Source organism: Arvicola amphibius, chromosome 4 (assembly GCF_903992535.2).
Source record: "Arvicola amphibius chromosome 4, mArvAmp1.2, whole genome shotgun sequence".
Lineage (NCBI taxonomy): Eukaryota > Metazoa > Chordata > Mammalia > Rodentia > Cricetidae > Arvicola > Arvicola amphibius.
Window position 1 is genome coordinate 19,655,409 of NC_052050.1, and position 24,069 is coordinate 19,679,477.

Sequence of the window (24,069 nt, forward strand, 5' to 3'; positions counted from 1 at the left end):
GGCTTTCCCACAAACACACATTTACACGCACACACACAAACACACAGACACACACAGAGAGAGAGAGAGAGAGGGAGAGGAGAGAGAGAGAGAGAGGAGAGAGAGAGAGAGAGAGAGAGAGAGAGGAGGGTAATGATAATTTGTGGCTAAGGTGGGCATCTTTCAATCCAATGGGGTCTCTACACGGTTAGGAAAGAAAAGAGAAGGCCCATGCTTCTTTATGCCTTGACCTTCTCTGCCAGCCTCCTCTTGCCTCGGGTACCAGCTCACTTACATTCACACAGCCCTATGAGGCCTCTCCTTTCGATGCCACTTCACCACTGAGGAGAAAATCTCTCATTCTCTTTTGACCACAGTGTCCAGTGATGACAGGAATAGATTCCTTAAATGGGGACCTCCCACCGACCTTTAGCATCTCCAGATACAGGTGGGCTGAGGTGGCCGGCTCAGAAGCCGGCCTGTCTGGTCATGGAATGCCTGTTTGTCACGAGCAATGGGGGATATTCCCAGCATTCTGAGGGATGGCTCAGGTGTGGCCCAGCTGGGGGCCTCCAGGGTCCTGGGGCCTCTCCCTGACTTTTGTCTTTCCTCTTCCCCTTTCAGCTACCCCCAGCAACACCAGAAGCCAGGGACCCTCCCTTCTGGAGCACTCCGCTTGGCTGCAGCCAAGGGCTTTCTCTGCAAACAGACACCTCCATCCATCTTCGTCTCCTGGCCCCACAGGGCCTTGGCAGGGAATGGCTGACTCTGAGGAGGTGAAAGGTGCGGTGCCTGGCCTTCACCTGACAGATGGGCTGTGGCAGGAGGGGGCTGTTATTCTTTCCTGGCCTCAGAAGAGGGGCCTGTCAGGAAGATGTAGAGGTGTTGGCCTTGTGGTGCCCCCAGGGGGGCTGACAGACACCAGCAGCTGCTGGGGCACCAGGGTGCCAGGGCCTAGGTTCCCAGCACAGAGCATCCTGCTGTGAGCCCGCCCCATGCCCTTCCTGACCTCTCCACCCACCCCACCATGACCCAGTGCCCACCCCTTCCCAGGGCAAAGGGCCAAGGGGGCCTCCCTGGGATGGGGACCCTGAGCCAGATGTGAGGAGGACAGTCCAACAGGAATCTTGTTACAGCCTGTCAGGTCAGGTCCCCAGGGCTTCCTAAGAAGCCCGCCCCTTCCGTGGGCTCCTGCCATCACACAGGGCCTCACAAGGGCTCTTCCTCTGGAAATCTCCCAGTGCTCTCCTGCCCACACGTTTTCCATTTAGATTCGCTGGGTTAACAAGGAGTGAATTTAGGAGCCTTGCTCATCTCTTGCCTACTCTGCCTTTCACAAAAACAGTTTTATTGAAAATTTCAGGTGACCCAGTCTGGGGGCACATAACACCAATCTCAGCACTTAGAATGCTAACACAGGTGGACCGTGAATTTGAGGCCAGCCTGGGCTACCAAATGAATTCCAGGTTAGCCTGAGCTACATAATGAAACCCTTTCTCAAAAACAAAATACAGGCCAGGGAGAAGGCTCAGTGGGAGAAGTGGGTGCTACACATTCTCGTTTGGGTCCCCAGCACTCATGGAGAAGCTGGGCCCTGAGGCTGCGGCATAACCTTGAAACCCCAACATTGGTGTAGGGGCAGAGATAGGTCAGTCTTAAGGAATTGCTGACCAGCAACCTAGCCAAATACATGGTAAGCTCCAGGTTCAGTAAGAAACCAGAGAGAGAGAGAGAGAGAGAGAGAGAGAGAGAGAGAGCGAGCGAGAGAGAGAGAGAGAGAGAGAGAGGTGGATCTCTGTGTGTTCGAGGCCAGCCTGGTCTACAGAGTGATTTCTGGGACAGCCAAAGCTGCACAGTGAAACCCTGTCTCAATAATGAATTTTAAAAAAGAAGTAGAAGCCAGGTGGTGGTGGTACATGCCTTTAATCCCAGCACTTAGGAAGCAGAAGCAGGTGGATCTATGAGTTTGAGGCCAGCCTGGTCTATAGAGCGAGTTCCAGGACAGGCTCGAAAGCTACAGAGAAACCCTACAGATACACACACACACACACACACACACACACACACACACCACTGCTTACAATTTAATTTAAGAGAGTAAAATTTCCAGGCAGTAGGCTGGTGCAGCCAGTGCAGGCTGCCTGGGTCCTGAAGCCCTTCCCCTATAATGTGGCCTGGTACGAGCTCCTCGGTCTTTCTGTACTTCATTCCAGGGGAGTCAGATGGTTAGAACAGTGCAGGCTGCTGCATATGGGGGTAGGCAGGGGAGGGACCCCTCACCATGGGTATGGGGGTAAATCAATTGGAGAGACCCAGAGAGGTGAGGTGTACTGTCCCAGAGACTTAAATTCACCTGGTACCTGCTGCTTCTCACCAGGAGTCCTGGTGTCTAGCAGAGTTCACACCGCATGGGTTTTCTGCCTTGAAGGGCCCTGCTGCTCTGAGCAGGGGGAAATCTCTCCAGAAACACTATCAAACATCTAGAGATTGAGAAGCTAGCCAGTATCCTCATAGTATAGACAAGTGATCGTCAAACTATGGATCTCAACCCCTTTGGAGGTCAAATGACCCTTTCACAGGGGCCACCTAAGACCATCAGAAAACACAGAGATTTCCATGACGATTCATAGCAGAAGCGAAATTATAGTTATGAAGTAGAAACAAAACTAATTTTATGGTTGGGAGCCACCACAACATAAGGAAGTATATTAAAGGGTGGCAGCTTTAGGAAGGTTGCGAGCCACCGCTGTAGATTGACAAGCAAGGTGGAAAGGTACCTGGGGCACACGAGCCAGGAAGACTCATAGGAACTCCCCTTGGGATGAACTCTCAGCCAATGGAGGTCCCTGGGTTCCTGTCTCCATGCCCAGGGTTCCAAAACTGCCTTCGGGGATTTAGGAAGGAAGGCAGGTGGAAGAGGTTGGGGGATGGAGGCAGGTAACAGGTGGAAACAATCCCGAGAAACTTCAAGGACCTAAGAGCCTTGGCTATGGAGACAAATCACTCAGAGGTTCTCTAGAGAAGCGTGTGGCCAATTGGCATGGAAGTCGGATGTTGAAGGTGACTGCCACGAAATAGGTGATTCTTCTTTCTTTCTTTCTTTCTTTCTTTCTTTCTTTCTTTCTTTCTTTCCTCCTCCTCCTCCTCCTCCTCCTCCTCCTCCTCCTCCTCCTCCTCCTCCTCCTCCTTCTTGTTACGGAGAATGTGAGAACAGCACTTTGGACAGAAAATTTTTTTTCTTTATTTCTTCCTTTCTTCTTTTTTTCTTTTCTTGTTATTGTTGTTATTATTGTTGTTTTCTTTCTTTACACCCCAGACCACACCACCGGGCTGCCAAGACTCACCAGATTAAAAAGAAAAAGGGGGGAGGAAAAATTACTTTTTAAAAATTTCCCTCCTTTTTCTGTTTCCCCAGAGAGACGTCGAAACCCTTTAAATCAGTGCACGCTCTGCAAGTCTGTCTCTTGCGCCCACCTCCCCCCTTCTCCCCAGAATTTGGCATTTGGTGGATTCTGGATTCCACTGAAGGCTTTTTCTAAATCCAAGACTCGGGGAATTTTGTTAACAAGGCCATAAAAATAACTTTATTGTGTTACGGGAGGCACTCAGAAGAGCATGGATGTGTGTGCGTGCGCTCTCTCTCTCTCTCTCTCTCTCTCTCTCTCTCTCTCTCTCTCTCTCCCCCCCCCTCTCTCTCCTTAAAAAAATAAAACAATGTTTCTTTAAAAGTCTACGCCTGCAAATGCCATTAGAAGTGGGTATAATGTTTCTGATGATAGTGTTGCCTGCTCGGGCTTTGGTTGGAGGGGACCTTGTGTGAGTGGGCTGACCCCTCCCTCTCGCTCACATTTCACTTCAGAAATCTGTCCCTCTCTCCCCACCGCAGGATTTAAAAGTGTGTCTCTACCGCGGGGTCCAGCCCTCTGCAGGCATTCACTCAGGGTCCCCTGGAAGGGAGCTTGTCAGTATGGGTGCGTCAGAGATAGGACAGACAAAATGTTTAGTGCCCTAGGCAACAAATACATGCACAAGGGACCCCGACAGTCGGCGTGTGTCAGGGGGCAGGAAGGCAGCCGTGAAGCCTAGACAGGTGTGGGCATGCACATGTGTGTTACTGGCCACGTGTTTGTGGACGTGGAGGCAGAATTTTTGTTTCGTTTCCTGGGGAAACTTTTTCATTCAACATTTTCCTCTACTGTTTAATTTTTTTTTTTTTAATTACCAAACTCTGAATAGAAAAAGTGCGGGGCAAAACCCTTGAACGGACTGAGGCAGGCAGCGGACAGCAGATGGATCCGGTAACCAACAGCTGCGTGAGGAACCCCCACCCTCCCGCCCCTGTCTGGGGCTGCCTTCGAAACCCCCACTCGGAAGGTAGCAGCGCTTCAGGGCTATCCCATTATCCACCAACCCCATTTTCCTTCCACCAAAAATCAGATTTCCCAGCGCCAGCAGCATACCCCGACTTCTCTGCTTCCTGCCTGGCAGCCACTCCACACAGCCTGCCCCGGACCGAGCGCATCTTCAATGAGCAACATCCTGCCTTCCCACAGACCCCTGACTGGCACTTCCCCATCTCCGAAGTTGGCCAGAGGCTCAACCCGGGCCCCGCTGGGAGCGCCAGAGAGATGGGGGCCGGCAGCCCGGGCCTGATAGATGGCACAGGAGGATCCGGTGAGGATTACATGGTACTTGGGAGCACTGCCAGTGAGCCTGAGAAGAAATTGTCCAGAAGGAAAAAAGAGCGGTCAGGTAGGTGGTGATGGGAAGAATTTACCATGGCTGTTACTACATCACCTTGGTCAAGTTGTTTGCCCTCTCAGAGCCTAGGGGTCCTTACTGGAAAAAGTGTTGTCTAACTTACTCCAGTGTGGGAGAAGTCTTATACTGTAGAAGTTCTAGAATTCTCTGGTGATAGGGCTGGTATGTTTTCTGGGTCTCTGCAAAGAACGTGTGTGAGCAAATGACATTTGTGGCCAGGAGGATTTGAAGGCTATATGGAATGGAGTTTCGGGGTTCACACTGGTGAGGTCTGCAGGGGACTCTTGCTGAGTTAGGCCACCTCTGACTCACACGTGACCACACTCAAGCAGCCGCCAATGGTCCCAGAGCCATAGCTGAAGCTTATCATTCAGCCAGGACTGAGGCTGGGGGGAGGGTTAGGACTAACACTAGGTCTGGGTGGATAGACCCAGGACCCTATATCAGGAGCCCAGAGGCAGAGGAGCAGGTCTGTGTTGGAGATAGGAGAGATGAGGGGAAGAGGGAGAGTGGGGTTTGGACAAACTTCCCAGAGGTATCATCACACAGAGGTGGTGCCCACACTTAGCGGACAACTCACCTTGACAAAGTCTGGTGGGGCATAAGGGAAGTCAGTGCTGCAAGACATTCTCTTTGGGGATCACGCAGCCTTGGGAAAGTCAGAGGGGCAGGTGTGTGGAGGCAGGTGCCAAGGTCATCCATGGCTACAGAGGGCTGAAGCCCCGGAGGCTGGAGATAAAGTGTTTCTCTCCTCCCCAGGTTCTCATCTTCCCAGAAGGCCCACCCAGCCTCTAGTCCTCTTTTGTCTGTCCTCTTCTCCCACCTTGCCCAGAAAACGCACTGGCCCACGGCTCTGACACTCCTGATAGGGAATGCCCACCAAGCTGACCCTATAAAGGACCTCTCTGGACCTAATGGGGGGGGCACTAATCGACAAAGGAGAACTTGCTGGGTTTCTCTTTGTAAGACCCCTGACCTAGTGTACATATCTGGGGAGTATTCACCTTTTGCCTGAGCACTAGACCCTAGAAAAGAGGTCTTGTCTCTCTGAAAAGCTCAGGCTGAGAGGAAGAGGAGACCTGGAGGTTGTTCCCTGAGGGTCTGGGAGTGAGGGGGGCGAGGAAGGGAGGGAATGAAGGAAGGAAGTACCAAGTGGGGGGAGCTACAGACAGCAGGTTTTGTTTGTTTGTATTTCGAGTCTCACAAGTTTGCAAAGTGGAGACTGTAGGTTTGGTTGGTCTCTCCATTCCACACTGTGAAAAAGGAGACAGAGTTTGAGGGAACCCTGGGCAAGAGACCATAATCCAGTACTCAGAGACTGAGGCAGGAAGATCTTGAAGTCTTTTATGTTTTGAGGGTGAAAGTCTCTTGTCTGGGAATCAGCTTTGGTCCTCTAAGAAGTGAATGAGTCCCTGGATTCTAAACTCCAAACTCTACACCTTCAGAAGATTCCTGCCTGGTCCTCAGGTGGTATTGATCCCGAGGCTTGAGGCACCTTCTGGACAGTGGGTAGGGATGACCACAGTGTATCCTCGTGGCTAAGGGGAGGGGCCTTTAGAGTCCCCTATGGGGACTCTAGATCTGGCAGGTGGGATCAACCATTTTGACTAACTCAGCTGAGTGAGCCCTTTGGATGGCTAGAGCAGGTGCCGGCCCCTCCCAGGTGGAGCCGGCACCTAGGTAGGGCTACAGCTCTCTCCTTGGCAGTGCCTGCCACTCTTGTTCCTCCAGTTCTGTGAACATCTTGCAGCATCTAGCCACTTTCCAGTAGACTGGGGATGTAGGGAAAGGAGCTGGGAGATTTCTGGACTCAGGCAAAGTCTCAGCAAAACCCAATAACCTATCTTCCCTTTTGGCAAGTAGCCAATAGCAGGGCTTTAGAGAGTGAGCATGCACGTGGCTCATCTGAAAGCCAGCCTCTGACCCAGAAAGACTCCCACTCATGGGAGGCCCTGGGTCCTCTCACTTGGGACTCTTGCAGATTTCCAGTGGAACAGACAGCAGGAGTGGGGCCTGGGGAGCTGACTTTCCCTCCAGCCCATGTGGCTGGTCAGCGGGGAGATCTTTATTGCCCAGGTGCTTGCCTCTGCTGTTGGAATTTAACTGCGGAGGAAGGAGGAGGCAGGAGGGTCAGCTTTCCAAGGGCCTCACCAGGGGGGAAGTCACAGCAAGGCTCACAACTGACTGCAGAATCTGGAACTCTCAAAACAGACAAACCCACGGAAAAGTCCCCAAGTTCCCCCAGGAGCTGCAGTCCCCCCATCCTCTAATTAATGATTTTTACTGTTGTTGTTTATCACAGATTACTATGAGGGGCCTGGGAGCCCAACCTAGAGTCTGGTACATGTCTGGAAAGGGTTCCACCACTGAGATACATCCCCAGATATTTAATTTTGATTCTTGTCTGTTCTGTTTTGTTTACTTGCGACAGGATCTCAAGTAGGCCAGGTTGGCCTCAAACTCATTTGAAGCCAAGGCTAGCCTTGAATTTCTTGATGCTTGTGTCTCTACTTCCAGTGTGCTTGATTGCTGGGATTCGGGGTGCCTCATTCAGGTCCCCATAAGCCAGCCCAGGAAGATTGACTAGCCTTGACCACTGGGCTGGAAGGATGGGGTTCTTGCAACTCGGGGAAAACTGTTACCTTCTTGCTGCCTCTACTTCTGGAACTGAGAAACGGGATTGGAACAATGTCACCTACACCTAGAGCAGCTGGGATGTTAAGTACAGTGTTCTGAAAATGTCACATTGCTTCTGGTGTACTGTAAAAGTCCTTTAGCAGTGGTGGCTGATGGCAAGTCCACATTGTCTGAACTAAGCCTTTAGAACAGGTTCTAAACCTGTCTCCAATCCTTTGGGTGTCAAACAACCCTCTATGCAGGGGTCACCTAAGAGCACTGGAAAACAAAGATATTTACATTACAATTTGTAACAGTAGCAAAGTTACAGTTATGAAATAGCAATGAATATTATTTTACGGTTGGAGTCACCACAACCTGAGGGACTGTACCAAAGGGTCACGGCATCAGGAAGGTTGAGAACCATTGCTTAAGAAGGCAGAAGGAGGGCTGGGGGTGGAGCTCAGTGGATAGAGTACTGGAGCATGCTTGAAGTCTCCCCCAACACACATCACCCCGCAGTTCTATCCTCAGTACTTCACAAATAAGATGCCATAGTGAATGCCTGGAATCCCAACACCTAATAGTGGAGGCAGGAGAATTAGAAGTTCAAGATGGTCTTTTGCTTGATGGAGTTCCGGGCCAACCTGGGATACATGAGACCTGGACAAATATATATCAGGAATAATAGAATTGAATAGTCCAGATAAAGTGTCTCAGAAGTTCCTGGGTCGGTGGGATATATGAAGTTCTTGCAAACCTTTCGTCCTAAACCCCAGTAGTGATCAATTAGCGCTTCAGTCAGAGCTGTGGAGGTAGGCGGAGGGACGGATGGATGCTAAATTGTGTCTCACATTGCTGTCCCAGGAGGCTCCAGGCATGGACTCTGCACCCAATCTCTATCATCACCAGCGTCCGCAACCCCTACCCCCCCCCCCCCCCGCCCCCGCCACACCCCGTTACCCCCCTCCGCCACGCCCCGTTACCCCTCCACCCCCGCCCCGCAACGATCAACAAAGACGGGTGTCCCTCCCCCACCCCAAGAAGTCTCAGGAGACCCGCAGTGCAATCTTATCTTACCTACCCCCAGCCCTGCCCAGGGGTGTTAAAGACCCCTACTGGCAGGGACAGCTGCGAAGCCACTGCTGTTTTCCCCTAAACTGTCAGGCTACTGCTGTTGTCTTTAATTTATGGGAACGGGGGATTTCTCGGTGACTTCCTGACGGGGTTCAAGGGAAGGTTGCCCGTGACCAGCACGGCCGGCCGCCCTGCAGCCTGGGAGCGTCACTGGGCGCCCAGGGTCCCTGCGACCCCATGCTCAATCCGCCAAGCAGCGCCTTTGTCAGCCTGGGGTGTCTCAGCTTCCTTCGGAGCCTGGGCCTGCGGCTCCTGGGACCTGGTCCTGCCCCGAATTCTACCCTCTGTGGTCTTTTCTCCAAGGCCGACACAACTACCCAAACCCTCAAACTTTATTCTTCTCCCTCCGTCCCTCCCTCCCTCCCTCCCTCCCTCCCTCCCTCCCTTCCTCCCTCCCTGTCTCTCTTCTCTCTTCGTTCTCCGTTCCCTACTCTCTTTCACTCTTTCTCGTCCTGTCTTCACTCTTTCTCCCTCACCCCCTCTTCTCCTCCCCTTCCTCTTCCTCTTTCTCCCCCACTCCCGCTCCTACAGAGCCCACCTTGTGCTGGCCTCCCCACACATCCAGTCTTTTAGTCTTGATTCCCTAATTTGGCCCTTTAGCCCTGTTGTTTCCCTTCTCCCAGTCTACATATTCTAATATCCAGCTCAAAAGCCACCCGTGCTGACCGTACCCTCCCTCCCCTGTTCAAAACCTGTGGCTGTAATGGTCTACAGCATCACACCAGAGAGAGCAAGAGTCAGAAAGCTTCAACTTTGCCAAGGTGTGGTGGCCGCACCTGAAATCCCAGCAGGCTGGGATAGGAGGGTGGCAAAGTTGAGGCTAGCCTGAGGTACGCAGAGAGGGCTGTCTCAAACAGGGAAGCGAGAGATGGTAGCGTGGTTCTAGAACCTGAGCTGATTTCCTGTTTCCTGGCTTTGCTCGCAACTTCGTAAAGGGACTTGACTGAGATTTCTTAATGTGGATGATCTTTGGGAAATCTTTTTTTCTTCTTGTGGTCCAAACCACACAGCAGAACGTTTGGCATCTTTACAATTCTGAAATGACCTTTTACAGCAGCCAACCACAGATCCACTCACTGTCCTAGGACAGATTTCCAGAACCGTTTCATCTTGCAAACTGGAGTTTCTCTTTGGACTAGATCCCCCAATCTTCTGGCAGCTGCCTGCCTCTCAGTAGGAGTTTGGGAGTTATAGGTACCTCGTACATGGACTCAGGAAGCGGTTGTCTTTTCTGTTACTGGCTTATTGCCCTCCGCGGCTAGGACTCGTATCAGGTTCTTAGACCCTGAACTGGTCAGTCCTCAAGTTTCATTGACATTGTAGCACACGGCCAGGATTTCTTCCTTTTAAGACTGAGTAATATTCCACTGTATGTTTTTGTCACATTTCCCTTATCGGCTCATCTGTTGATGGACATTTGGGCTGCTTCCATCACTAGGCAATTGTGAGTATACTTCAGAAAAGGTGTACGTGTACCTCTTTGACCTAGATGTACACCCACAATGGAATGGTTGGGTCATATGGTTATTCTATGTTTAATTTGGGAGGGGTTGTTTTTGTTTTTTGAGACAGGGTTTCTCTGTGTAGCTTTGGAGCCTGTCCTGAACTCACTCTGTAGACCAGACTGGCCTTGAACTCACAGAGATCTGCCTGCCTCTGCCTCCCGAGTGCTGGGAGTAAAGGCGTGCGCCACCACCGCCCGGCTTTTTTAGTTAATTTTGTATTCAACCACTTCACTAAAGTTGTTTGTCAGCTGTAGGCGTTCTCTGATAGAATTTTTGGGGTATATTATCATATCACCTGCAAATAGTGATAGACTTCTTCCTTTCCAATTTGTATCCCCTCAATCTGCTTCATTTCTCTTTTTGCACTAGCTAGAATGACAAGCACTGTATTGACTAGATATGGAGAAAGTAGATGGCCTTGTATTGTTCCTGATTTTAGTGGAATTTCAGCCCCGTGTGCGTGCGTGTGTGTGTGTGTGTACAGTCTCCCCCTTAATGCTTGTGGCACAGCTGTCTACTTCCCACTGTGTAGCCTTGGCCACCTACTGAGGGCTACCCTCTGGCTTCCCCTCCTCTTTCCTACTCATCTGTCTTTATATCAGTTGATTATCATAGATTTATAATACACTTTGAAATTAGGAGGCCCAAGGCTCCCAGTTTTCTTTCCTTCGAAGATTATCTTGGCCATTTGGAGTCCTTTGACATCCCATTTTCATAAGAATTTAAGATTTGGAGGCTGAAAAGATGGCTCGGAGGTTAGGAGCACTGGCTGCTCTTCCAGAAGACCCGGGTTCAATTCCCAGCACCCACATGCCAGCTCACAACTGTCTAACTCCAGTTCCAGGGGATCTGACACCTTCACACCAATGCATGTAAAGTGCACATAAAGTTAAAAAAAATTATTTTTGAAAGGTCATGTTAAAAAAAAAAGAATTTAGGTTTTGTTTGTGGTCTAAAATGTTGGGATTTTGACGGGGTTTATATTGAATTTGCTACGGTGCTCTGCAATGTGAACATTTTAACAATACTCTCTTCTAGTCTGCAAACACAATGTTTTCTGTTTGTTCATGTTTAATTTCTTCCAGAAACGTCCTGTGGCTGTCAGGATATAGGCCCTCGGTCTCTTCGGTTCAGTTTACTCTTAAGTGTTTTTAAATGCTGTTACTTTAACTTACCTTTGGGGTCGTTCATATGTTTAGAAACAGTGACTTCTGTATTCTCTTTTACAACTTGATGAATTTATCAACTCTAAGTTCTTGCTTGTGGGACCCCTAACATTTCCTACACACAAGATGGTGACATCTGTCAAGATAATTTTACCTTGCTTGTTTTTTTAAAAAAATATTTATTTATTTATTATGCATACAATGTTAACATATATACACCAGAAGAGACACCAGATCTCATTATAGATGGTTGTGAGCCACCATTTGGTTGCTGGGAATTGAACTCAAGACCTCTGGAAGAGCAGCCAGTGCTCTTAACCTCTGAGCCATCTCTCCAGGTCCCCCCTTGTTTGTTTTTTTTTTATTAAAAGATTTAAAATTTTTTTACTTTTCTTGTATGGGTGTTTTGTCTACATGTGTATCTGTGCACCATGTGTGTGCAGTATCTGTGGAGGCCAGAAGAGGGTGCCAGAGTCCCTGGATATGGAGTTACAGATAGTTGTGAACCACCATGTACGCCTGGGAACTGAACCCAGAACCCCTGCAAAAGCAAGAGTGTTCTTCACATCTGTGTCATTTCTCCAGCCTGGCCTGATGGCTCTGTCTGGGACTCTAGTGCTGTGTTACTGGATGTGACATGGTGGATATCTCCACCTTGTTCCTGATCTTAGAGGGGAAGCTTGAGATTTTTCACCCCTGAGTATGATACTAGCAGCGGACTCTTTTCATGTAGGGCCTTCATTGGGTTGAGGTCATTTCCTTGCACTGTGAGTTTCCAAAGCAATCTTTTTTCTTCCCTCCCTCCCTTCCTTCTTTCTTCCTTCTTTCCTTCTCTCCCTCCTTCCTTCCTTCCCTCTCTCCCTCCCTCCCTCCCTCCTTTCCTTCTTTCTTTCTTTATTTCTTTTTTCCAAGATAGGATCTCATATATCCCTGGCTGTCCCGGAACTCACTCTGTAGACCAGGCTGGCCTCAAACTCACAGAGATCCGCCTGCCTCTGCCTCCCGAGTGCTGGGATTACAGGTGTGTGTCACTATTCCCAGCAAGAATCCTCTCTCGGCCTCCCTTGTTGCACACTTGGACTGTGCCACATTCCTAGCTTTCAACATCTACTCAACTGCAGCCTAGCATTCCTTCATTCCCGTCCTTCATTCGTTCTCCCTTTATTGTCTCGCCCTCTCTCTGAGAGCATGCCACACTGCCTGGCACGAAGGTTTCCATCTCTTGCCATGTGTCTGAAATGCATCAGGACTCTGGAAGTCTCACTTATAAGGGTGTTTTCCAAAGCAACAAACTTCAGTTCTGAAGCCAGCCCAGAGTCAAGGTGCATAAACGCGTGGGCTGGGCTGACTGAAGGACCCTCCATGGAACAGGGGTCAGAGGAGCCAAAGCACCCTTCTCTATGCAGTCTCTCCCGGGGGCAGGCTGCATCTTGGGTGGCTGTCAGAGCACGGCCATCTGCCACCAGCCAGGCCTGCTCTGTCCTTGGGTTCCCTGGTGAACTGTCACTGCAGTGCTGGGCGCTGAGTTTTGAGGGATGAGTAGTTTTTGCCACTCTTCTGCCATCTCAAACCCAGAGCAAGGAGAATCCGCCGTAGGGCCCTTCATGGCCAGTGCGGGAGGAGAGAACAACTTGGTACTTTCCAGTGTCCCTCTGTATGTCCCTTGCCTCTTACTTTACTGCCCTGTTCTTCCTCTGAAAAACAGACCCAGCTCCAGAGAGGTCCTCCGGTCTCGGCTGTGTCTGAACTCAGAGGCCTGAGCGCAAGTCTTTCACCTGCTCAGGTTCCTGACCATGCAGAGCTGCAGAGTTCTAGAAAGAGTGGGTTTCTGCTGAGGCAGAAGATGCTGCTGGACATCTAAGACGAGAAGGTCTGAAGCCCCTTTAGGCCATGAGCAGGCCAGCCAAAGGGCAACATTAGCACTGCCCTCTGTCTTGGCAGGGCCGAGCTCAGGAGCTGCCTGCTCACTGGCCTGTCACTCTGGCTTGACAGGGACACCAGGACACAGGGAGGAGGGGCTTTAGAAGCAGGTCCTATGTTCCCTGCAGGCCCCAGAGGCAGCACCTCACCCTAGATCCCTCTTTGCCCCCTCACTGGCCCTTCCTATCCATCTCTCCGCCTCTGGCCCAGACACACCCATCCTTGACTGTTCTGTGGTATTTTCCTGTTTTCTTTGTTCTCAGTGTAAAGGAACTGTGTGGGCAGTGGCTCCGGGTCCTGAAGCCCACACTTCCTTTGGTGACAGCAAATGATGACATCTGAAACTCAAAAACAAAGCCCAGCACTGCTTTGTTTTGAACCTTTCCAGTTCATCCCAAAGGCTGTCCCCAGGCCTGGGGGCATGGCTCTATGATAAGATACTCACCTGGCTGATGAGGACCTGGACCAGTTCTCTGGAAACATACATGTGGTGGTGGGGTGGACACATACATGCGCGCACACATACACACACACACTGATGCTCCCACCTCCATTCCGTCAGCTCCCCTCCTGTCCCCACAGCTCCTCATGGCCTGTTCCTCCTCTTCCCATCACTACTGCCCACCCTCACTGCTCCACCCTGGCAGGGACTCTCAGTGAAGACTACCCTGGAACCAGGCATGCCTGTTCCAGAAGGATCTGGTGCCCCCTCCCTGCTGGAAATTCCCCAGCCCCACCACTGGGCTTCATGTCTCTTCGTGCACCCACAGGACCATGGTGGGGTCTAGACATTGGGATGGTGTTAGTACCTGGTGAAAAAGTCAAGCCGAGTTCAGGAAGACAGGCAGGTCCCAGATGTGAACATGCAACTGGCCTCTCACTGTCTCTGTCTGATTCCCGCCTGCCTCCCGGAACTCTCCATTCTCCTCCTGCAGGTAAAGGTACCAGGCCCAGGAGTGTGGCAAAGTATCTGCTTCAAGACAGCTCAGGAGACCACAGACTCACCTTTGAGAGGGCTTGCCCAGGTATCACCCCAGATAGATCCTTTCTCTCTCCTCCCTGGGGAGTCCCACTGAGACAGACCTAGACCTGACCCGGACATTGTCCCCAGAGCACCTTGCAGTAAAGCTTCTGTGGTCATCATTCCCTGAGGTAGCATGACAAATGACTGTTGCCTTAAACTGGCTCCTTAGGCAAGCCATATGGCCTCTGGATCTTAATCTCTTTATCTGTTCAATGGGCTCATATGTATCTTTCCTGCCTCACAGAATAACTAACGGGAGAGGCTGGGGTGTGGCTCAGTGGGAGGCACTTGCCTGGTATGTATGAGCTCTGAGTTCTATCCATAGCACTACAAAAGAAAAATAACATTGATAGTAAGAGGCTATAACAGGAAGCAGACTGATCTCTATGTAAAAGACTTCCTATTGAGGAAACGAGTTCTGGGCCCCACTCTGCCACCAGCTTGCTGTGTATCCATAGGTAGACCCCTTGCCATCCCTCTGCTCATCTGTAAAATCAGCAAATGGCATAAGATCATTCCTGAGTCCCCTTCTTTTCCTGCTCCACCATTCTGTGATCCGGGTGTCAATTTGAGAGCTCCAAAGAAGTTTCTGTCTGGGAGAAAGAAATCTTTTCCTTCACTGCAAAATGCTATTGAACACAGAGCATAATGCTTTCCGTCTGGCCTGTTAGAAATTATGGAAAATGGGGTGCAGTGGACTCATAAATGAGGAGCAGAGGCGCAGCATCCCCAGGAGGCATGTTCCACCGAGTCTGTCTACCCTCTCTGTCACCCTGATAAGGCTGTCTGCTAACTTGAGGAAATACTGCCAGGTCTGACAGCTCCTTCTGAAATGGTTTCCCTGGGCTGATGTAAAAGCCCATGGTGGGAACCACAATCACACGCACATCCTGTTTGCATTTCTTTGGGCACGACTGAGTGTCCCCTTGTGGTCCCGCTTGGTCTGAGGGCTGTGCAGTACGGGCAGATGGGGGGGGGGGTGGCAGCTCCTCACTACCCACAGAGCGAGTCAGCAGTGTGCTCACCTCCTCCCTCCACAGTCCTGAACAGAGTGCCTGAGTCCCATGGAAGGCTCTAGCAATAGCAACTGGCAGTGGCCACAGCTGCCGACCTAGCAAAAAGAAGTGGAAATGGGAAAGAGGTGCTCCAAAGACAGATGTTTAAAAGACAGCCTTAGCTCGTGCCTGTAATTCCCATTCTTGGGAAGCTGGGGCAGAAGGTTACACGTAAATGTTAGGATGGTTTGAGATACATAGTGAGTTCTGGAACAGCCCATCCCCTTGTCTCGAGGAAGGGAGAGAGGGAGGAAGGGAGGATGGATGGGCAGGTAGGCAGGCAGGCAAGCAGGCATCCTTTGTACACAGATCTGGGATGTGGTACCCTCTGATCACCTCTATGTCTGTGAAACAATCATTCAAACATCACGGCCAACAGGATGTCTCCTGGCAGTTCTTTCAGATCGGCTCAACTGTGCCAAGCACCGTCCAGCGGGCTAACACATCATCAGCCTCATTTTGACTTCTGAGCAGCATTATGCTCGTGATGGGCGCAGCTATTCTTGTCTTGTAGATGAGGAAACTGAGACCAGGAGAACTGCAGGGCCGCTCCTTTGAGGTCAGGAAGCTCCTCCCTCAGGCCAGTACCTGCAGGTGCCAAGACCCAGGCTCTCCAGGGGGTTTTCTGATGCCTCTGCCAACACACCTCCCTCCCCAGGGTCAGGGAAGGGAACTCTGCATGCAGAAGAGAAACTCCCTAGGGGTAGTCTGCGCTTTGGGCTGAAGGCCATGAAAAGATGAACGGGAGCTTTGTGGCAAAACAATGAACAACACACGTCAGCCGGGACTCAAGGGAGCAAGGGGACAGGCTAAACAAGAGAGAGCATCCACGGCTGCAAGGGCCTCCAGTTCCTCCAGGCCTGGAGGAAAAGCAAAAGAATTAGGGGAAGCTGACGAGAGTGTTGGGCTCATGGCCTTGGAGAGAACTCTGACATCAGTTCTTCATGGGAATGAGGATCCCATCTGATCCTATTATTTTATACATCGGGAGACAGATCCAGAAAGGGGAGGCAGGAGGCTCTCAACAGACATACACATCATAGGGGCTGGAGAGATGGATCAGGGTCTTTGAGCACTGGGTGCTCTTCCAGAGAACCAGGGCTCATTTCCTAGCACCTACAGGGAGGCTCACACCCTTCTGTAACTCCAGTTCCAGGGAATCTCATGCCCTCTTCTGGTCTTCGGCATCAGGCATATACGCACACAATGCACAAACATACATGGAGGCAAAACATCCACAGATATAACATTATTTTAAAAAGTTAATGCTACACTCTGTGGTCAGTGTGTGAGTTCCCTTGAGTGCACATGAACTTTCGCATGAACTGTGCACATGCACATTTCACATGCATATTCACACATGTGAGCTATGTGTGAATCCGAGCCTGTGAACTGTATATCTCAGGCTGGAAGGGTCAGGGAAGCCCTCACACACCTTGTTTGGATAAAATGTTGCAGGCTTTTTTATACTGTTACGACACAAATTGCCACTTCCAGTTTCTATCTCCTTCTGCTGCTTCTGGCAGAATAAGAGTTTGTTCCACTCTGGGAAGCTGATGAGGGACCTAAGTGTTCTCACTGTAGGAGGAATTGCTGTATTGAAAGGTCAGAACCCAAATCAGGGCAGTGGGGTGCAGGAGAGGACCTGTCTCCCTGGCAGTCTGTCCCCTCCCTCTCTCCTAGTCCTTCTTTCTAGGGAGGATTGTGTTCAGGACTTAGGGGCATACGGCATTGTTCTGTGAGGTGTGGTAGGGCAGCTGTGCACCCAGGGGCAGCCCTGGGAGAAGACGAAGGTGGATGCGGATGGAAACCCCCAAGTGATGACCGGAGGAGGGAGCACAGAAGTGGGGACAGGCTATGTTCCATTTCCAGGTCCTGCCTGGGGCATCCAGCTTGAAGATGGAAAATCTGACATCAAGGTTGAGAACCTTGGCTTTAGTCAGGTGGATCTGGATTCAAATTTCTCTTCTCTCACTTAAACACTGCTGGGTAAACTTCTAGGCCTCTCCCAGGATAGTTTAACAAATGCCTCCAATATGACAGGTACTGAAAAGTGGTCACAACCCTGAGAGAGAGCATTAGCCAGAGGATCCGGGCTAATCCACACGACCATGCCAAGAAACAGGGGTGATCAGAGTAGTCGCTGGGCAAGGGGGTTTTGATGAGGATTGAGGAAGTGGGTACACCTGACTGCAGAGAGCATGCCAGCTGTCAGCCATACAGGGTGGCACGTGTCATCCCGGCACTGAGAGGGCTGGAGCAAGAGAATCATTTTGAGACAAGACCGGGTGGCTTGAATTGGCCCTGTCTGAAGAAGAAACAATGAACGAGTAAAAGCCAGCTATCATTAACCCCATTCCAGATTTTCCAATGGCATCTCATAGAACTGAAACATTGGAACAATTAATATCTTGATATTTGCCCTGTAACGTAGGTTTTTCAGAACACTCCCGCACACATCCGCTTCTCTGGGTCTTCACAATGACCTGGAGACCATGGCTTCGGTTTTGAGATTGGCCAGGCAGTGGTGCATTAACTATAGACCCAGCACTAGGAACGTGGAGGCAGGAGGGTGAATAGTTCAAGTCATCTTCCACTACCTATCAAGCTTGAGGCCCATTCAAAAAGAAATTTTGCCTTTAAAAAAATTAACTTTGGTTCGAGACCAGCCTGGTCTACAAGAGCTAGCTCCAGTACAGGCTTTAAAGCTGCAGAGAAACCCTGTCTCGAAAAACCAAAAAAAAAAAAAAAAAAAAAAAAAAAAAAAAAATTAACTTTGCAAGTAGATACTTTATTTTCTCCAGTTTCTTGGAAAAAAAGAGTGGAGATTGAATCCTTAGTAAAATTCCCCTGGCTCATCCACTCCCCGCAGCTGTGACAAGGAGGGGCTGGGGAACACCGTGGGCCCCCGGGACGGGAGTTTGTGGACACCCGGAATCTCAGCGGTTCCCCAGCTTCCTGACCTCAACCGGCTGAGCAGTGCTCCGGGAAGCCTTCGCATCCGCTGCGTGACCGACCCTCCTGGGCCAGCCGCCAGAAGGGTTAGCGGCGCTGGTAGGCGCCAAGGCTGGAGGACTCCTAGGAGACCCGCCCCGGGACCACACGTCCTTCCCACCTTCCCATCCAGCCCACGGTCCAGCATCCCAGACGGGGTCTGGGCCTGCCTTCTCTGGCCAGGAGCCAGCAGCCACTGGGCAGAGAGCCTGCTATCACCGGCCGCTCTTCCCACTTCTTGCCTGGGGGAGTCCACCGCGGACCCCATAGGGAGTTGAGCCACAAGCGCCCTTCCCCACCACACTCCCTCGCCAACCAGCCACCCTCCTGAGCGTTTGTCCCCGACCCAGGCAGCTGGATGAGGAGATGATAGCTAAAGAGACTGAAGTGCAAACGAGTTGCCTGAGAAAGGAAGCAGCCAGGACCAGAATTACAAACTGAATCTCGAGGTTAAAGTGGGGTCCCCAGCCATCTCCACAAGTTGGCTTCGCAGCTGAGGATGTGGGCGGTTTCCCTTGCCTGACTCATCAGGCCTGCATCCTTCCACGTACCTGCAGGTGGCTTAGCTCAAGGCCTCTGAGGACCTCAGCTAGGTGCAGTCCAGTTAGTTCTTTTGAAGGAATGAAAGTAGACAGGAACAGCTCGCAGAAAGCGTCTTTCCCGCCTCCTGGTCTCCAAGATAAGGAAGAAGAGAAAACCCAAAGTGTTATGAGTCCTTCCCCAGGCAGGAAGGGTTCCTGTGGCAGTTGACTGTCTAACTTTGTTAATTGTTAGGTAATTATACGGGTATGTTAGTCCCCTGCCTATGGCCTCTCCGTCATTACTGTTGCTAAGGGAGAGGCACAACCACCTGCTCTTGACATAAGAATGCCCTTCAATCCTAAATACAGTCCCTCCTCTCTGCACCAGACTCCAGTTTGTAAACTCTTCAAAGATGTCTCACATTGGGCTGGCAGTGGTGGTGCACACCTTTAATCCCAGCATTGGGGAGACAGAGGCAGAGGTGGATCTCTGTGAATTCTAGGACAGCCTGGTCTACAGAGTGAGTTCCAGGACAGGCTCCAAAGCTACATAGAGAAACCCTGTCTCAAAAACCAAGAAAAGAAAAAAAAAAAAGATATTTCATTATCTCATACTGGGACCGTGTATTGACTCAAATCACCTGGGTCTGAGTCCTGCCTCCCACACTTAGCGGTTAGGCGGCTTTGCTCCTGCATTTGGTCTGTAAAGTATGGTCAATACTGAAACCACTCGGCTGGGTTGGTGTGGAAAGGAAGAGTCACAGGCAGGTACAGACACTGTTTCCTGGCCCTGCCATGGCTTAGGACTGAGCCCCTGTGTCTAACAGAAGCCCCAGAATTCCAGAATGTTCTGCAGGGTTGGCCTTCTGTGGCAGACTCCGGTGTGTGAGAACAGCCCTATCATAGCGATGCTGCTGGGGCCCAGGGAACATTCCAGCAATCTGGTCTTAGAGCAGCGGTTTATAACCTCCACCCTGAACCAGAATGATCAGGAAGGCTGCTGAGGGGTGGAATGGGCGATGGCTCAGCTGGCAAGGTGCTTGCTGTGCAAGTACAGCAACCTGAGTTTACGCCCTAGTACTCCTGCTTGAAAAAAACATCCTGGTGATGGCACCCGTCTCTAATCCCAGTACTCGGGAAGCAGAAGCAGGTGATCTCTGAGTCTGAAGCCAGCCTGGTGTACAGAGTGAGTTCCAGGACAGCCAGGGCTACACAGTGAAAACCCTGTCTCGAAACAAACAAAAATTCTGGACAAAGTGATGAATGCCCATAATGCTAGGACGGAGCAGATAAAGACAGGAGGATCCCTGGGGTGTGCTGGTCAACCAGTCTAGCCAAATTGATTAGTTCCAGGTTCAGTGAAGGACCCAAAGCTCAAAAACTAGGTAGAGGGTCAGTGAGATAGTTCAGGAGGTAAAGACACAGAAGAACCTAACAGACTAGGGTCAGTCTCTGGAAACACACACACACACACACATACACACACACGGACACACACACACACGCACGCACGCACGCAAAGGTTGATGAGTTTCCCATCCTGCTTCTGTGAGTTTCTGATGTAACAGGGATTTCTATTTCGCACGAGTTTTCAATTGAAGCTGCTGCTGCAGGTTCCAGTGATGGGCAGCTCTCCCCCGTCCCTGTCTCACCACTGAGTGCCCTGACCAGACCAGGCAAGGGGCCCAGGGCCAGAATTCCAAATACCCAGAATGCCCTGGAGGCAGGCTGGGGCTAGAGCCTTCAAACAGCTCAGCACAGCACAGCTTCATGTGCCTTGGGACTAAACATATTTCTAGGGACAAGATGCTAGAAGAATTAGGGACACCATAGCTTCTCGGTGTACTTTAAAAATGAGAGAAGCCAGAGAATGCTGCCCAGATGTTTACGGACTAACGGAAGGGAACTGGAGCCCCCGCCTCGGCTCACTCACGTCTCCCCCATTTGGGGCCTTCTCTTCGTAGACAACCAGGAGAATGGGGGAAAGCCGGAAGGCAGCAGCAAGGCCCGGAAGGAAAGGACCGCCTTCACCAAGGAGCAGCTGCGGGAGCTAGAGGCCGAGTTCGCCCACCACAACTACCTGACCAGGCTCCGTAGATACGAGATAGCCGTCAACCTGGACCTTTCGGAGCGGCAGGTGGGGCCCGCTCTCTTTTCTGTTCATCCCCCTTCCCGATTGCCCCTGCCTGGACCCCCTTGCTTGCCTCTACCCAGCCAGTAGTTCTCAGCCACAGCTGTACCCGGCAATCAACCCTCAATCAACCGTCCTGGGGAGATCCACCCACGGAGATTCTATAATTGGTCTGGGATGGAGCTTAGGCAGTCCAGATCCCCTCTCCCCCCTCCCAGGCTCTTTTTTTTTTTTTTTTTTTTTTTTTTTTTTTTGAGACAGGGTTTCTCTAGCTTTGAAGCCTGTCCTGGAACTAGCTCTTGTAGACCAGGCTGGCCTCAAACTAACAAAGATCTGCCTGTCTCTGCCTCCCGAGTGCTGGGATTAAAGACGTGCACCACCACCCAGCTAACAGGTGCCTCTCACATGGACAAGGATTAAAACATCTGAGATCTGATTTCCACCAAACTTGGATCAGCATTTGCCTCCGATTGACCTAGGCAATTGTTTAAGTGGAGATTCTGAAAGCCAGGTGTTGTGGCACCACCTGTAAACTCAGCCCTTGGAAGCTAGAGGCAGGAGGATTGTGAGTACAAGGCTACCCTGGGCTACATAGTGAGCTGAGGCCAGCCTAAGGAATTGCTTTTAAAAAAATCAAAAGATGGGCTAGGGATGGAGTTCATTGGTAGAGTGCTTGCCTAGTGTGTGGGAGACTCTGGATTTAATCCCCACACCACAAACAACATGGTTTCATAGGTTTGTAATCCCAGCAGCACACTGGGGAGCCTGAGGTCAGAGGACCTTAAGTCAAGGTCAGCCTTAGCTGCATAGTGAGTTCAAGGCCAGCTACACGAGATCAAATTTATAAATAAATAAATAGATAGATAGATAGATAGATAGATAGATAGATAAATACAATGCAGAGTCCAGGGAACAATTTTGCAGTGATAATGAGGGGGACTGGGAATCTGTGTAGCGGGCGTGGTAGCTCACCAAAACACTGTTCTTTTAAAGGTTCTTTTAAATCCCTCAGACAGGGGGCTGGAGAGATGGCTCAGTGGTTAAGAGCATTGCATGCTCTTCCAAAGGTCCTGAGTTCAATTCCTGGCAACCACATGGTGGCTCACAACCATCTGTAATGGGATCTGGTGCCCTCTTCTGGCCTGCAGACATGAACACAGATGGAATATTGTATACATAATAAATAAATAAATTTAAAAAAAAAAATAAAAAAAAAATAAATCCCTCAGACAAGGGATTGGTCAGCTACCCCATCAAATCTGCATCCAAATTAAGTTCTCCAGGTGGCGCAGACATGCAGCTGGGTCCTGGGACACTGAGGACAGGGTCCCTGGCCCTTGGCTTAGGCATTTCCTGGAAGCGTCACACCTGCTCCTGTGTGTCGTAACAGGGCTAATAACAGCATGTAGTAGCAGTCTCCAGCTGCTAGCGTGCTCGGCAAGAGTGTTGGATTTTGGATTAGAAGGCTTAGATTCCAATCTCGCCTCTGCCACATCCTGGTCCCATGACCTCTGGGTTCCCATCTCTGCAATAAGATCATAACCCTAATGTCATGTGATCATGAAGGTCAGACCTTTTTTAAAACGTGTATTGATCAGAGCTCTAGGAACTAAGAGGTGATGTATCAGTGGGCCAAAGGATGAGGCTAGTGATTCTGTCCTCAGTTTTTAGGGGAGCAGAGACTGAGAGATTCGGGGCCCGTTTTCGAGGAGCCTGACATCAAGGAGTGGGCAGGATGCATAAAAGGAGGGGCAATACAGAGTGATCTTTCAGAGACACCCCCTCTGCCTGACATCTGGAGAAACCGCAGGGCTCTGGGCAGATCTGTGTGTTCTCCCTTCCCTCTCAGTCCCTGGATCCTCATGGGCTGGAGAGCCACAAGTGAGGGTTCCAGATCCCAGAGCCACTTAGCTTGAGCAACAGCATGGTGAGCCCAGGCTCACCCTGGCCCTGGAGTGAGCCTGCTCCTCTGCTTCCTCCCCCAGGTCAAAGTGTGGTTCCAGAACCGGAGAATGAAATGGAAGCGTGTGAAGGGGGGTCAGCCTGTGTCCCCTCATGAGCAGGACCCAGAGGATGGGGACTCTGCAGCTTCTCCAACTTCAGAGTGAGATGCTCCAAAGACCCAAACCCAAGAAAGACTGAATCCCCTTTCCTACTCCTCCCACCCGATCCTGCCATCACCTCTTCTGGACTGACCCAGAGAAGCCTCTGCGCATCTGATGTCCACTCTTAGATGTGAAATTACCCAGTATGTGGGAGCCTTGAATTTCCCAGATGTTATAATCGCTTCCCCAGACTCTCTTGAACTCCACAGTACCTACTGGTCTGGGAAAACCTAGAAACAGCATCTGGTACACTTTTTTGTGGGTCTCTTGGTTGCTACCCACACCTTCTGCCATCCTCCTCCTAGATCAGGGTCTCCTCTGGGTCTAGCCCCCATCACATGTGCACAATCCCTTCCTTGGTACCAGCTGGTGACTCATGAAAGCACAACCCTCTCCAGATGTTCGCATCGTTGAGCTGAAGGCTAGAAAGCAGCCCCTGTATCTAAGGATGGAGAGGATAGCGCAAGATCTGATGGACAAGGACTGACCTAGACATGTGGACCTCTGGAGTAGCGAGTTCTCAGGCTGCAGCATCCCGTGGTCTCCAAGGACAAACGGGGACAGAAAAACAGACCCTCTCCCTCCATGGGTTGCCTTTTGGCCTATCCTGCATGTTCCCTAAAGGCCGTTATGTGAGAGAAACTCCCAGGTTCACACACATGCGCAGTTCAGACCTCAGACCCAGCTTCTAAGAATACTGCTGCAAAGAGCCTTGGGCAACAGCCGCCTTGGAGGAGACCCCTGTGTGCCGTATTAGATGCTGGGTCCCTGCTGGTGCTGCAGAAGGAGGTCAGCAAGTAGTTTAATTTCTTGCGTGTAGATTTGATCATGGGTGTTTAAAAATATCACCCAAGTCTCCCACCCCATAAAGACAAAAGCTGTGGAAAATGATTGTCAAATGGGATTGGGATGGCAGGTTAGAACATGTATCATTTTCCCCCTGAAGTAGACTTCATGTGGTTTTTTTATTTCTAAGATTACATCAAGCTAATTGTGCGAGGTCAATTTACTTTGTAAGAAAACTCCCAGAGAAATAAATCAACAAAAACAAAAATGCAAGGTTTCCGGCCTTTTTCTTTATAGAATTTGGAGTCATGATTCTCATGTGTAATGCTGATTCTCATCTAATGATTACCCAATGTCTAGAAGGAAAGC

The 24,069-nt window shown here is 50.6% G+C and overlaps 1 protein-coding gene across 2 annotated transcripts; it reads left to right on the forward strand.

Moving 5' to 3' along the window:
- Positions 1-4,268: 4,268 nt before the first annotated feature.
- Meox1 (mesenchyme homeobox 1) lies at positions 4,269-23,439 on the forward strand. 2 transcript variants are annotated; one of them, XM_038328997.1, is made up of 3 exons: positions 4,269-4,731; positions 20,643-20,815; positions 22,795-23,439. In XM_038328997.1, exons 1-3 carry the CDS (start codon positions 4,269-4,271, stop codon positions 22,915-22,917), a joined length of 759 nt encoding a protein of 252 aa, XP_038184925.1. In that variant the 3' UTR covers positions 22,918-23,439. The 2 variants fall into 2 exon arrangements, with proteins under 2 accessions (XP_038184925.1, XP_038184928.1); XM_038329000.1 differs by lacking the exon at positions 20,643-20,815.
- The last annotated feature ends 630 nt before the right edge of the window (positions 23,440-24,069 follow it).